Source organism: Oncorhynchus keta, chromosome 25 (assembly GCF_023373465.1).
Source record: "Oncorhynchus keta strain PuntledgeMale-10-30-2019 chromosome 25, Oket_V2, whole genome shotgun sequence".
Lineage (NCBI taxonomy): Eukaryota > Metazoa > Chordata > Actinopteri > Salmoniformes > Salmonidae > Oncorhynchus > Oncorhynchus keta.
Window position 1 is genome coordinate 20,129,992 of NC_068445.1, and position 15,278 is coordinate 20,145,269.

At 44.8% G+C, this 15,278-nt stretch overlaps 1 protein-coding gene across 2 annotated transcripts in view; it reads left to right on the forward strand.

Moving 5' to 3' along the window:
- Window positions 1-15,278, forward strand: part of LOC118358369 (membrane-associated phosphatidylinositol transfer protein 2-like) — a 118,566-nt gene that overhangs the window by 97,999 nt on the left and 5,289 nt on the right. The window contains exons 10-24 of one of the 2 annotated variants that reach the window (XM_035736125.2): window positions 859-1,103; window positions 1,223-1,412; window positions 2,211-2,330; window positions 2,588-2,802; window positions 3,047-3,222; window positions 7,196-7,366; window positions 8,464-8,616; window positions 9,827-9,991; window positions 12,926-13,074; window positions 13,184-13,300; window positions 13,408-13,524; window positions 14,013-14,161; window positions 14,368-14,517; window positions 14,644-14,824; window positions 15,061-15,189. In XM_035736125.2, the coding sequence (XP_035592018.1) occupies window positions 859-1,103; window positions 1,223-1,412; window positions 2,211-2,330; window positions 2,588-2,802; window positions 3,047-3,222; window positions 7,196-7,366; window positions 8,464-8,616; window positions 9,827-9,991; window positions 12,926-13,074; window positions 13,184-13,300; window positions 13,408-13,524; window positions 14,013-14,161; window positions 14,368-14,517; window positions 14,644-14,824; window positions 15,061-15,189 (2,427 nt within the window). The remainder of the gene's footprint in view (window positions 1-858; window positions 1,104-1,222; window positions 1,413-2,210; window positions 2,331-2,587; window positions 2,803-3,046; window positions 3,223-7,195; window positions 7,367-8,463; window positions 8,617-9,826; window positions 9,992-12,925; window positions 13,075-13,183; window positions 13,301-13,407; window positions 13,525-14,012; window positions 14,162-14,367; window positions 14,518-14,643; window positions 14,825-15,060; window positions 15,190-15,278) is intronic. The other variant, XM_035736123.2, reaches the window with a different exon arrangement.

The following is a 15,278-nucleotide window of genomic DNA, read 5'->3' on the forward strand; positions in this document are numbered from 1 at the left end:
CTTTACGTCCCATTCACCACATCAATCCCCTTCCTTTCCTCTTTACATCCCATTCACCCCATCAATTCCCTTCCTTTCCTCTTTACATCCCATTCCCCCATCAATCCCCTTTCCTTTTACATCCCATTCTTTATCAATCCCCTCCTTTCCTCTTTACATCCCATTCACCCCATCAATTCCCCCTCCTTTCCTCTTTACATCCCATTCACCCCATCAATTCCCCCTCCTTTCCTCTTTACATCCCATTCACCCCATCAATTCCCCCTCCTTTCCTCTTTACATCCCATTCCCCCCATCAATTCCCCCTCCTTTCCTCTTTACATCCCATTCACCCCATCAATTCCCCCTCCTTTCCTCTTTACATCCCATTCACCCCATCAATTCCCCCTCCTTTCCTCTTTACATCCCATTCCCCCCATCAATCCCCCTCCTTTCCTCTTTACATCCCATTCACCCCATCAATTCCCCCTTCCTTTCCTCTTTACATCCCATTCACCCCATCAATTCGCCTTCCTTTCCTCTTTACACCCCATTCACCCCATCAATTCCCCCTCTTTTCCTCTTTACATCCCATTCCCCCATCAATCCACTTCCTTTCCTCTTTACATCCCATTCACCCCATCAATTCCCCCTCTTTTCCTCTTTACATCCCATTCCCCCCATCAATCCCCTTCCTTTCCTCTTTACATCCCATTCACCCCATCAATTCCCCTTCCTTTCCTCTTTACATCCCATTTCCCCCATCAATTCCCCCTCTTTTCCTCTTTACATCCCATTCACCCCATCAATTCCCCCTCTTTTCCTCTTTACATCCCATTCACCCCATCAATTCCCCCTCTTTTCCTCTCCCCATAATAGGACCTCTCCTCTCAGCAGTGTCTGCAGCCTTCTAAGATCCACGTGCTGATCCTGGTGCTACATGGAGGCAACATCCTGGACACAGGAGGAGGGGACCAGACCAGTAAGCAGGGCGATGTCAACACCATCAGCACTGCCTTTGACACAGTGATGCGCTTGCACTATCCCACCGCGCTGGGACGAATCGCCATCCGCCTGGTGCCCTGCCCTGCCATCTGTGCTGAGGCCTTCTCCCTGGTGTCCAAGTGAGGGACACACACACACACTACACAACCGTAGATATTGTAATGTGTACATAACTACAGTACACACACTACTACTACTATTACGAACCTTTCCCCTGTGTGTCCATCCCTGGCTTCAGTCTGAGCCCGTACAGCTATGATGAGAGCTGTCTGTCAAGCAGTCAGGACCACATCCCCCTGGCTGCCCTGCCTCTCCTGGCCACCTCCACCCCCCAGTACCAGGAGGCTGTGGCCACCGTCATCATGAGAGCCAACCAGGTGTACAACGACTTCATCAGGTCCCTGGATGGGACAACCTTCTCTGGCCAGGTGAGGTGCTGCCACTGGCCTGTCAGCCTCTCCATTGATCCAGGTGTGGGCTGCTCTTTATTTGGAACTCTCAAATGGCAGAACATAATATCTTCAGTCCAAATACTAAGATTCAAGAGCTTGTTCCCAAGTCAAGTAGGAGATACACTTGATTTCTTGTGAAGAACATTCGTTTTGAAGCCGTTTTGCGCCAATTAATTATGTGTGTTTTCTGTTTCTGAATTATGTGGGTGTGGGTGTTTACTGTTACTCAATGTTCTTTTAGATAACCAAAATGAAGCTAGCATTCCATATTTGACACAGGTTCTTTTGTATAAATTCAAGCCTTTTTATAACAAATTGTCTAAAGCTCACATAATTTAATAGATTGCTCATTCAATACAGGATGTATTTCATCTAGCTTTAGATTTGTGTGTAGGTGTGTGTGCATGTTTGTTTGTGTTTTTACTATCCTTGTGGGGACCAGAAGTCACAGAAGGACAATTCGGACATTTCGCTACAAGCAAAACAGCTATTTTAGGCATAGGGGTTAGGTTTAGGGTTACGATTACAATTGGGGTTAGGGGTTAAGGTTAAAGGTTAGGGAAAATATGACTTTGAATGGGAATCAATTGTTTGTTTTACTATCCTTGTGGGGACCAAACGTGTGTGTGTGTTTGCTCGGGCGGGTTTGTTTGATTACGTGGTTATGACATCTGATTAGTTTAAAAAGGATTGGACCCTCTTATCTGCATCCTGCTTGATTGATATCTAATGATCTGATCTGTTTTAGTAAATTGACCTGTGACCTCTATGTAGGTGTGCTTGATTGGGGACTGCGTGGGAGGGATCTTGGGGTTTGACGCCTTGTGTATCAGCAGCCAGACTATTGGTGAGAGCCAGAACAGCAGCCGCAGGGGAAGTGTAATCAGCGTACAGGTAAGACCCAAACCTTAATGCTTTTAGCTACTCTACCTGTTCCTAAGCTTTGCCCCTACCCCAAATCCCAGACACTCAACCAGTAGCTCTTATTCACCCTAAATACAAGTTACAGCCCTCCACTATTTCACCACCACATTTCTCCTCAAGAAAGGACACTTATCCAACACCCATCCTTGTTCTGGTGCTGTTTGCTTATCGGTCATGTTCACTGTACATTCCCCAACCTCTGTCCTTCTCCGCATACCTCCCTGCAGGACCAGGACCTCCTCTCTCCAGGGATCATCATCAACAGTGGGTATGGCTCTGCCTCTCCCACCCTGGAGAGCAGCCGCCACCTGAGCCGCAGCAACATTGACATCCCCCGCGCAGGAGGGCCAGATGACCCCAAGAGACCGCTGCCCCGCAAGACGAGCGACTCCTCCACATATGAGTTGGACACCATCAAACACCACCAGGCCTTCCTGACTAGGTGTGACAGGGGTTACATTACTACAGTTACATGACATCATGGATGTAGCTGATGGTTAATAGTGTTACTGTACTGAGAAGTGTATATGGCTATGCATGTGATATTGTAGAGTCATGGGTTGCTATAATCGTTTACCTACATTGGTTTCTGTTTCTCTTATTGTATGCTGTGTTTGTGTGTATACAGTAGATGTGGGTGTGCTTCCCTCCTTGTGACCCTGACTGTTTGTCTGTTGTCGCCTCAGCCTCCACTCCAGTGTTCTGCGGCCCGACCCGTCCTCACGCAGGTCCAGCAGCAGCACCTTTCAGGATGCAGGCTCTCTGGGGAAGTTTGAATTTGAGGTGGCAGACTTCTTCCTCTTTGGCTCTCCTCTGGGCCTTGTCCTCGCCCTGAGGAAGACTGTCATTCCTGTGCTGGACGGTAAGCCCACTTAAACAGAGGTAAAATGAATAAAGTGCCTTCAAAATGTGTTATTTAAGCAATAAGGCATGGGGGGGTGGTATATGGCCAATATACCACGGCTAAGGAATGTTCTTAAGCGCAACTCAATGCGGAGTGCCTGGATACAGCCCTTAGCCATGGTATATTGGGCATATACCACAAACCCGCTAGGTGCCATATTGCTATTATAAACTGGTTAGCAATGTAATGAGAGCAGTAAAAATAATGTTTTGTCATACCCGTGGTATACGGTCTGATATACCGGGGCTGTCAGCCAATCAGCATTCAGGGCGAGACCACCCCATTTATAATTAACATTTAAAAGTGGTGTGGTCTGAATAGGGGAGTGAAAACCTAGGAGGTATTGTGGGGTCTTATCTCCTTGAAATCCCCTTCTCCTTTACACGCCGCCACTAGTTACCACAAAGTCAGAAGGCCCACCTACTCGACCAATCAGATGAGGGAGTGTGATGACACGTATTCCGGTTCGTGGGAAATGCCTAATTTACGAAATGGCATATCTCGAGTTCAAGTTTGTGGACTAAATACATTCGGGAACAAGGATTGGCAACGTCATTAACATTCATAACATTGAACAAGGACAAAAGTTTTGGGCAAAAGGGTAAGTTGTCTTTACTTTTTTAGATAACTAGTAAGGAGCTTTTGCTACTCTCGTCTAAAATGAGATAGCTAGCATAAGGGATTCCATTCCAAGCACAGAGTTATTCTATTTTATAGAGCAACGCTGTTAGTTTCCCTACAAGCATTTCATTCTTATAGTAATATATCATTGTTGACCTTCAACAGATGCACAGCCTTTGGCAGGGAAAAAACTCTCCCATTCAATGGTGTTCCATTTCAAGTTGTGGGTATAAACAATGTATGAATGTCACCAGTGGAAAGACAAACAAACAAAAGTCAAAGAGAAATATGCTGGTGAAATTAACAAGAAGGCAGTAAGTTCAAAGACAGATCTCCAAATCTCCTTTGCGGAGACTCAATGTGAAACAGAAATGCGTCAGTACAAGGGCCAGATTTCCAGCACCACTCTCTGTTTTGAAACCCCTCCGTAGGGGTACATAACCCCTCTGTAACGTGTACATATCAAACTGTATTCCTATCATGTAATTATGTGTATAAAAGTACCATGTATGTAAAGTGTAGGAATAATGTACACTGAGTGTAGAAATCATTAAGGACACCTTCCTAATATTAAGTTGCACCCCCTCCCCCCTTTTGCCCTCAGAACCTTAATTAATCGGAGCATGGACAAGGTGCTGAAAGCATTCCACAGGGATGCTGGCCCATGTTGACCCCAAGCTTCCCACAGTTGTGGCAAGTTGGCTGGATACACAGGAAACTGTTGAGCATGGAAAAACCCAGCGGTGTTGCAGTTCTTGACACAAACTGGTGTGTCTGGCACCTACTACCATACACCATCCAAAGGCACTTAAATCATTTATCTTGCCCATTCACCCCCTTTAGCCAGCAGCATACCACCCTGTATTCCACTGCTGGCTTGCTGCAGAAGCTAAGCAGGGTTGGTCCTGGTTAGTCCTGGATGGGAGACCAGATGCTGCTGGAAGTGGTGTTGGAGAGTCAGTAGGAGGCACCTTTTCCTCTGGTTTAAAAAATGAGCCCAATGCCACAGGGCAGAGATTGTGTAGGGTGGTGTCTTTTGGATGGGACGTTAAACCGGTGTCCTGACTCTCTCTGGTCACTAAAGATCCCATGGCACTTATCGAAAGAGTTGGGGTGTTAACCCCAGTGTCCTGGCTGAATTACTAACCTGACCCTCATACCATCACGGTCACCTAATCATCCACAGCTTACAATTGTCTCATTCATCCCCCTCCTCTCCCTGTATCTATTCACTAGGTCGTTGTTGTAAAATGAGAATGTGTTCTCAGTCAACTTAGCTGGTTAAATAAAATGTTAAAAATAATGACAGGTACACAATCCATGTCTCAAGGCTTAAACATATTTCTTTAACTTGTCTCCTCCCCTTCATCTACACTGATTTGAAGTGGATTTAACAAGTGACATCAATAAGGGATCATAGCTTTCACCTGGATTCACCTGGTCAGTCTGTCATGGAAAGAGCAGGTGTCCTTAATGTTTTGTACCAAATAGCTGTAAAAAACAAAACATTTAAACAATGTTACTTTTGTCTTCTGAATAGGAGGGTGGATAGAACAATAAAATAAATAAAAATGAAGAGTATGTAAGTGGGTTCAGGGTGGTGAGTTTCCCCCTAGATTGGAAAGAGCTTTGGGTGTCATGTAAGTCCAATAAATTGCAATTATTAAATGTTTTGTCATCTTCCATAGCTTGAAGACCATGCCTTTGTCCAGAGATGGAAAATGGTACAAAATATCAAAAAGGTGGACTGCAAAGATATGTTATGTTAAATAAATAAATGACTATATTAAGTGCCTAGATGTCAAATAAAGTAACAGGGTTGAAATTTTAATCTTAAATCAGCCAAAAAATGGCCAATTTCAAACATTTTAATTTCTGTGAACATTTCTATGAAACTGTACGTTTTAGTTGTGGATTTGGAAAATGTAAAATGTAAAATCATGGCAATTTGTTTACATGCCATTTCAAAAACAATGCAGATATTGGAGTAAAAATCTAAACGCAACAATTTCAAAGATTTTACTGAGTTAAAGTTCATAAAAGGAAATAAATGCATTAGGCCCTATTCTATGGATTTCACTGGGAATACTGATATGCCTCTGTTGGTCACAGATACCTTAAAAATAATAGTAGGGTGTGGATCAGAAAACCACTCAGTATCTGGTGTGACCACCATTTGCATCATGCAGCACAACACATTGAGATGATCAGGCTGTTGATTGTGGCCTGTGGAATGTTGTCCCACTCCTCAATGGCTGTGCGAAGTTGCTGGATATTGGTGGGAACTGGAACATGCTGTCGTACACGTCGATCCAGAGCATCCCAAACCTGCTCAATGGGTGACATATCTGGTGAGTATGCAGGCAATGGACTGGGATATTTTCCTTGCGACATGGGTCCGTGCATTATCATGCTGAAACAAGAGGTGATGGCGGATGAATGGCACGACAATGGGCCTCAGGATCTTGACACAGTATGAGCTTTCCTGAGACGGTTTCCAACAGTTTGTGCAGAAATTTTTGGGTTGTTAAAAACCACAGTTTCATCAGCTGTCCGGGTGGCTGGTCTCCGATTATCCCGCAGGTGAAGAAGCCAGATGTGGAGGTCCTGGGCTGGCGTGGTTACGAGTGGTCTGCGGTTGTGAGGCGGGTTGGACATTCAACCAAATTCTCTAAAACGACTCTGGTGGACATTCATGCAGTCAGCATGCCAATTGCAGGCTCCCTCAAAATGTATGTGGTGTTGTGTGACAAAACTGCACATTTAAGAGTGGCCTTTTATTGTCCCCAGCACAAGGTACACCTGTGTAATAATCATGCTGTTTAATGAGCTTCTGGATATGCAACACCTGTCAGGTGGATGGATTATCTTGGCAAAGAAGAAATGCTCACTAACAGGGATGTAAACAAATTTGTGCACAAAATTTGAGAGAAATAAGCTTTTTGTGCGTATGGAAAATATCTGGGATCTTTCATTTCAGCTTTCAACATGGGAGAAACACTTTACATGTTGCGTTTATATTTTTGTTAAGTATATTTTGTTTAAGACAAATAACTATGAGTTAGGGCAAACACAAGCTTGCAAGCTGAGTTTGAATAAGACATCCGATTACTACTTTGCATTTAGAATGGTTGGTTTTATTACGGATAATAAATGACCACATCATTGATGGATCACTAGATAAAATAAATGCATGTCTCTCATTATAGGTGTCATCACACTCACTCATCTGATTGGTCGACCCTTCTGACTTTGTGGCTGTGGTAACTAATGACGACCTCTTTCCGCCTGTTAACTCTGTCTCCCCTAGTGGCCCAGCTGCGCCCTGCCTGTCAGCAGGTCTACAACCTGTTCCACCCAGCCGACCCCTTGGCCTCGCGCCTGGAGCCCCTCCTGGAGAAGAAGTTCCACCTCCTGCCACCTTTCAATGTTCCCCGCTACACACGCTTCCCCCTGGGGGACGGCAACTCCGCTCTACTGGGTGAGCACACTGGACTGAGTGCTGGAAACATGTACACACACACACACACACACACACACACACACACACACACACACACACACACACACACACACACACACACACACACACACACACACACACCCTTGTACCTGTTTTAGCAAATAATAATAAAATGTACACATTTTGTTACATTCATAGGTTATATAACCCGTGTTTTGATTATCCATTGGGGACTCTGTGTGATGTAACAGGGTGTGTAGAAACTGACAAATGTGATGGATTATGTAGTTAGTTTTCTTTCCCACAAGGAATGTCTCTGAGACATTTTGCCAGTGGTCTGTGGATTGCTATTAGAGGCCGAAAAGTCCTTCAAGTTAAGGAAAATGTCAAATGTTTCTATTGTTTGTGCTTCAAGTCTTTGTGAAGCACTGTTCTCATCTATATGTTTTCATGGTCCTGCTGGTTTCTGTTGTGGCTGGCTAGCCCTTACAGTAGAGTAACCTTGCAGGCTACACTGCACCCTTTCTGTTTAAGTAGGGCTCAATGATACACTATTATTCTGCTATTCAAGAAGTAATGCTAGAGACTCAATCTTTCCTTTGCTGATAGTCTTTTCCACTCATGGATATCCTTTAATCAGCAAGAGCAGCAAGGGAAGTGCTAGTTGTGAATGGCTACTAGCTGTGATTATTTTTTATCTTGGATATGATATAATAGATTGTGAAGTAATATGATGATAATTTTGATCTAATGAGCCGTCAGCCCATATCCTCAGGTTTACTGTGCAGCATTGAGAAAGTTTTAAAGATTCATTTTGGTTCGTTAATCAGTGTGTGCTGAGGTACATTTAAATATGAGTTAAGAGTCAGCCGAGTCTGAATTAGAATCCAATAACAGCATTCCCCATCTACTGCTCACTTTAGCTCTATTCTAGAACCTGTTGTTGCCTTAGTTACTGCTCCTGCAGTATTTCCTGGGCTTGATTCGCCTTGGCTGTCTTTTCTGTGTCTTCATTGTCTCCTTTTCCCCTCCTCTCTCGGCCTCCTTCCCCATCTCTGAAAAACCTGTCCCCTTCCCCTGCCCCCTCCCCTCTGACCCCCCATCTCCCCCTCTAGTGGAGACAGTCCAGAGCAACCCTCAGCTCCTGCTCGATACTGGGCCCCCCCTCTCTTTCCGCTGTCAGGAGCCCATCAGCGAGACCTGCATCCCTGTGCCGGTGCTAAACTGGCAGGAGGGCTCCCTCAAGGCCACACCTGCTGTTCTGGAGTGTGTGTAGCGTCTCCTCTTCACCTCTCGGGGGGAGTCTCTCACTCTGTGTCGTACACGTGTATTTTTGTGTTAGTTGCAGTTCCACCTTCCCTTTCCACACTGACTGTGTCTGTGTGTGTATGTTTTTAGATCCTTACCAAAACTGGTGCATGAAAATGCTGTGAGAATGTTACCCTAGTCAAGAGTTGGGGTCACATTACTGACTGTTCCAGGTCAAATATGTCCTACATGACATGTCCTGCCCTGTTTCTGCAGTTCTCAGTCCATTACCTTTAGTATAGCTCATTAGCATGGCTTTCAGAGCCTGTCTGTTTACACTACCTCCACGAAAATTAGGTAATTTTGCTCATCAAAATGTAATAGTCATTATTGTTGTTTGCATTTTAGTGATTTAGAGAGACAGCAGTGGCTGTCACAGTGAATGATTCGGAGAGGTACTTGTAGGAACCCTTGACCTGGAAGAGCCTGTCCTTGTTTTGCTGTGTTGTGCTTGCTGTTACCATCAATTATTAATGCCCTTTGTAATGGTATGAAAATATGGTACCACTATCTGCATTCATTGTTGTGATGTGGTTTCTTTGCTGTTGCAGCATCTCCTTAACGACAAATACAAGCGTTGGGGAGTGAGTAAAGGTGATTGGCAAATGTCTCCTTATAAACCATAACACTGTGACTAGAGAACTATCTTCTCCTAGTGGGTGATTTTGCCAAATCGGAGGCTTGGAAGCTGTGTTGCTCAGATGTCTGCTTGAAACATGGAATCCTGCTCCTTGCATTGTAATTGTGTATCCTTGTGGTCAATATAGTATCTCCTGACCTTTCTGTTACAACATGTTGATTGCATATACTAAATGGAACTGCTATCACCTTAGTGATACATGCTAATAATAATCCAGCTAATCATTTGACAGACATTAAACATTTTGAGACATAGTAAAGACATAGTAATGTGACCACCAATGGAGTAAAAGTTTCCACACATGTCACTTTTCACATGCTGTTGTATTCATCAGAACACTATTTGACCACTCACTGATTGTCCCAGAAATCTGACGTTGGCTCCTGCTGGTTTCACACCCACTAAAACCATGGCCTGGCCCATCACATTTCTTGGATGCAAACCCTTTCCTTCTCATCCTGTTACCTCCCTGTTCATCCACCTCTCCTCTTGTCTATGTCTAATGGGATATCCTTGTTTCGGCTCAATAGCGGATTTTGTTCAGTCTCATGGTGGTGTCTTCATGGACAGTTCGTACCCCTCCTCCCCCGTTACGGGCCCCCACTGCCGGGGCCTGCGGAGGGCCAGTGAGGTCAGCATTGCCAGCCAGGTCTCAGGAATGGCAGACAGTTACACTGCCACCAACATAGCCAACAGTAAGTGTTCTCCTTACCACAAGTATCTCTCTCTCTCACTCACACTGCTCCATCTCAACTCCTCTTTCAGTCAATCTCTTCTCTAGACTCACTCACTCATTCACACACACACGCACACTGCTCCATCTCAACTCCTCTTTCAGTCAATCTCTTCTCTAGTCTCACTCACTCACTCACTCACTCACTCACTCACTCACACACTCCCACTGCTCTATCTCAACTCCTCTTTCAGTCAATCTCTTCTCTAGTTTAATTCATTCATTCACTGACTCACTGACTCACTGACTCACTGACTCACTCACTCACTCAAGTATCTCTCTCTCTCACTCACACTGCTCCATCTCAACTCCTCTTTCAGTCAATCTCTTCTCTAGACTCACTCACTCACTCACTCACTCACTCACTCACTCACTCACACACTCCCACTGCTCTATCTCAACTCCTCTTTCAGTCAATCTCTTCTCTAGTTTAATTCATTCATTCACTGACTCACTGACTCACTCACTGACTCACTCACTGACTCACTCACTGACTCACTCACTGACTCACTCACTGACTCACTCACTCACTCACTCACTCACTCACTCACTCACTCACTCACTCACTCACTCACTCACTCACTCACTCACTCACTGCTCTATCTCAACTCCTCTTTCACTCTTTTCTAGTCTTTCTCTATTTCTCTCTCTCTCCTTTCTCTTTTCTTTCACCCCCTCTCTCCTTTCTTTCTTGCTCATCCTACTCCACTTCACTCCTTCATTCTCATCCCAATCCTCTTTCTCTCTGATTCTCACCCTCCTTACTCACACTCTGCACACATCACTCAGTGCGTCGGATCCCGAGCAGCTCTGTAGTGACCCAGTTGTGGCCTGCATTCACAGAATAACCACTTAGTTACCTGCTAGCTCAGCTCGCAACACATTACGATACCTGTGATGGATTACACTGCCCTAAGCCCCTTCATCAGAGAGGGAGCATAACATCACCACAGACATATCCATTGTTCAAATTCAATGTGCCAGAAGATTAAAACATGACTACTGAAGAAGCAAAAGCTCACGTTCTGTCACTGCGTGTTCGTCCTACTCTGAGCCATTGTTTGAATGTAAATGCAAAGGAGGAGTTCTGCATTTATTTAATGTGTTTGCAATGCATGTAAAGAGACCCTGTTTCACTGAGTCATTCCTGCATCGTTCGCACCTTGTCACACTGTCTACCCAGATGCCCAAGCTTCTTTTGTGTTTGATGTAAAGAAGAATGTCTCCCAAAGTCTGGCTTTCCCTTGTAATCTCTGTCTGAAGTGGATATGTCCTAAATGAGGACCAATAACACAGCTTTCAAACATTTACTAACGTTCTACTCAGTTGGGAAGTTGTAATAGTGCGTTGATGAGGTCATTGCTTGTCAAAAGCAAGTGTCATAGAATGTTTTTGCCGCTGTTCAGAAATGCAACAAAACAGAATATACACACACAAAATGAGTATGAAAATGGGTTTTGTCAAAAGATAATTCTAACCTTCCTTTTTCAGTTTATATGAGGACCAGTCGGACACTTAATTGATTACTTTGTTTTGAAGTCAGTTTCAGGTTGTGAATGCAGCTTGTAGCAGAAGTACTTTACACGTGTTTGCAACCTGGAATTAACTGCCCTATAAGATACTGTCCTCGACAGTATGAAAACAATTCCTTTTGACATTATTCATCATTCATTTTCACGTGTTTTTTCTTTTTGTTTTGTTTCCCATAGCACAAGCATGCCAAATTAACCAAACCAAAAACTCCCTTTGGGACAAAGCCTTTTGTCTCAAATCGCCCTGACATCACAAACCAAATTCTCCCCGAGAAGCCCCCTCAAGTCCCCTAGAAAAGAAAGGAGTGACCCAGTCCCAGGAACTACCAATACAGATCCAGGAAATGGGCCACAACTAGACCTAGAGACCCAGAAGCCAACGGAGATGTGAGCCCCTGTGGCTCTGGTCAGTTAGAGAGACACTTGTCAGCTGGCCCGGAGTATGCCATATATGACCTGGTCTCCCTGGACTCTCAGGCAGAAGTGGATCAGGGTATTCTTATATAACACTGGACCCTATCAACTATGTACCAAATCCAAGCTCAGCCTACTACTGACTTCTCTTATGGGAAATCCTAATATATTGGACAATCAATCTCTTTTTAACATGGTTCTTGTCTACCAGAGATTTCTCTCAGCTTTTCTCGGTTTATTCCTTTCTGTTTCTATGACGATCCTTTTCCCTGGTGGACTCTGTTTTGTGAATACAGCACAGTCCCATTAACTTCACAAACCAGACCGGTAGGAGAGACCCTCCACATACTGAGATGATATTGTGACTTTAAAAGTGTAACATACCCATCATCGAAATGATATAGCAGGAAGGCTACTTGCCCAACTTCCCCGTCTCTGCCTCATAGTTGACATAGGCACGTTTGTGATCAGTCCACAAGAATAAATGGTTATTCAGATATTTGTGCCCTAGCCTGTTCTGGAGGCAAACATGAATTCATCAGTGACAGTCCCAGTGTGAATCCACTTAGTGAAGTTTTATTTGGCAAACTCATTTAACCATCGTCCCTTTTCTTCATATTTAATAAAAATAACTGCAGGTTTGTTGCTATTTACGTTGACTCGTGTCTTGAATCAACAATCAATTATTGCATAATAATGGTTCTCTTCCTTATCTATATGTATTTAAACAGTAACAATCTTCAACTCCTGTCTTACTTCCCTTTTAGCTGAGGAACTGCTGTGGACGATCTGGGCTTTGATAGTGGTTTATGATTGAATACAGCCTTCAATACAGCCAAACGGTTTATGATTGAACTTTTCCAGGGGTGTGTATTGGGATGTTTTGCCCCTCTGCCTTACTCACAATGCAACCATTCCACCCCACCCATGTACCCCCTCTCACCATGCAGTCGCAGCTCGTTGGTGGGGCACCAAGCGCGTGGACTTTGCCTTGTACTGCCCTGATGCACTGACAGCCTTCCCCACAGTGGCACTACCGCACCTCTTCCATGCATCCTACTGGGAGTCCACTGATGTAGTGTCCTTCCTGCTGCGACAGGTGAGCTCACCCCACAATCTTCCATGGCCTGTGCTTCTGGCCCCCTTTAAAATATACACTAGTGTGGCTATGGTGAGTATGTGTGGTGTCATCTATATGTTTATTTTAGGTTATGAGACATGAAAACTCCAGCATACTGGAGCTGGATGGTAAGGAGGTGTCAGAGTTCACTCCATCTAAACCCCGGGAGAAGTGGCTCAGGAAGAGAACCCACGTCAAGATCAGGGTACAGTCTGCTGCAGCTAGAACAGTGTTGACCACTTGAAGAAATTCACTCTGGCTAACACTGTAATTGTGTCTCAATCTATTTATGTGTGTGTATTTCTTTGACAGAATGTGACAGCCAATCATCGTGTAAACGATGCAGTGTTCACAGAAGGTGGGCTGCAGATCGTGACTGGCCGCTTCATGTACGGACCTCTGGACATGGTCACACTGACTGGGGAGAAGGTAGGCTCTCTCTCTCGCTCTCTCTCAGCGATCAGTATGATCATTTTCCATTACAACAATGCAAACAGTGGGTTTGTAACACACAAGGTCCTATATACAAATGTACTTATCCCTCCATCCACCTTATCCATATGTACTTATCCCTCCATCCACCTTATCCATATGTACTTATCCCTCCATCCACCTTATCCCTATGTACTTATCCCTCCATCCACCTTATCCCTATGTACTTATCCCTCCATCCATGAGTCTTATCTGTATTTGTTTTCAGTTCAAAATACGCTACATGTATGTGTGCATCTTCAATGTGTTTGTGTTCGAAGTGGTTGTATATCTATCTCTATGTTGGTCCTTTGTAGCTCAGTTGAAAGAGCATGGCGCTTGTAACGCCAGGGTAGTGGGTTTGATTCCCAGGACCAGCCATATGTAAATGTATGCACGCTTTGGATAAAAGTATCTGCTAAATGGCGTATATATTATGTTTACAGGTGGACATCCACATCATGACCCAGCCCCCGTCTGGAGACTGGGTGTACTTTGACACGGAGCTGACCAACAGCGGTGGCCGTGTGTCCTTCATCATCCCAGAGAGCAAACGGCTGGGGGTTGGTGTCTATCCGGCCAAACTGGTGGTCAGGTGAGACTGGCATCTATGGCATGCTCTCTATGGTCTCTCTCAGCCAATCTAGTCCTGAGGCTTCAGAAATGGTGCCCTCTGTTTTTGGAGGGTTTTAGGTGACTCTGTCTTTTTTTTATTCTGTTCCTCTGCCTCTTTATTTCTTTCCAATTGTCTCTGTCTCTTCTCCTCTATCTTCAAATTGTTTTGTGTCCTATCACCGACAGGGGGGATCACACATTTGCAGACAGCTACCTGACAGTGCTTCCCCATGGGACAGAGTTTGTTGTGTTCAGTATAGACGGCTCATTCGCTGCCAGCGTGTCCATCATGGGGAGCGATCCCAAAGTTCGAGCCGGAGCAGTCGATGTGGTCAGGTAACATGCACCTGGCATCACCTGCGATTGAACAGTCATAAGCATCTGCCAAAATGATTTCTGTCTCTATAACCCATTGTGTTGCACTCTCTCCACTCTTTCTTATACCTTTTGATTTATTTCCAGGCACTGGCAGGACCTGGGCTATTTGATCGTCTATGTGACGGGGCGTCCAGACATGCAGAAGCAGAGAGTGGTGGCCTGGCTGTCTCAGCATAACTTCCCCCATGGCATCGTCTCCTTCTGTGATGGCCTGGTCCACGACCCACTCAGACACAAAGCCAACTTCCTCAAGTCACTCATGGAGGTCAGGATGGCAGTGGGGGTTGGGTGGTGGGTTTGTTGAGGGTACTGGAGTGGGTAACAGAAGCTGGGGGTAGGTTCAGGAGTAGATGAGGGCTAAGTGGAATGGTGCAGAAGATAAGGAAGGGAGAGGAGATGATTGAAGAGATGGGGCAGACAAAAAGATTAGGAGAGATTGTCAAGAAAGTACATTTTCTTGGTCCTAATTTATCGATGACACTTGATTCGCTGGTTCCACAGGCTCACATGAAGATCTTTGCTTGTTATGGTTCTACCAAAGACATCGCGGTCTACACCTCCATCGGACTCTCTCCCTCCCAGATCTACATCATTGGCCGATCCTCCAAGAAGATGCAAGCTCAGTGCCAGGTACGATACACATGCACTGACTTTTTAGTTTAGTCCTGGTCCTCTAGTTTACTATATGCAGCACTTCATTACATTATATGACTGTCTCT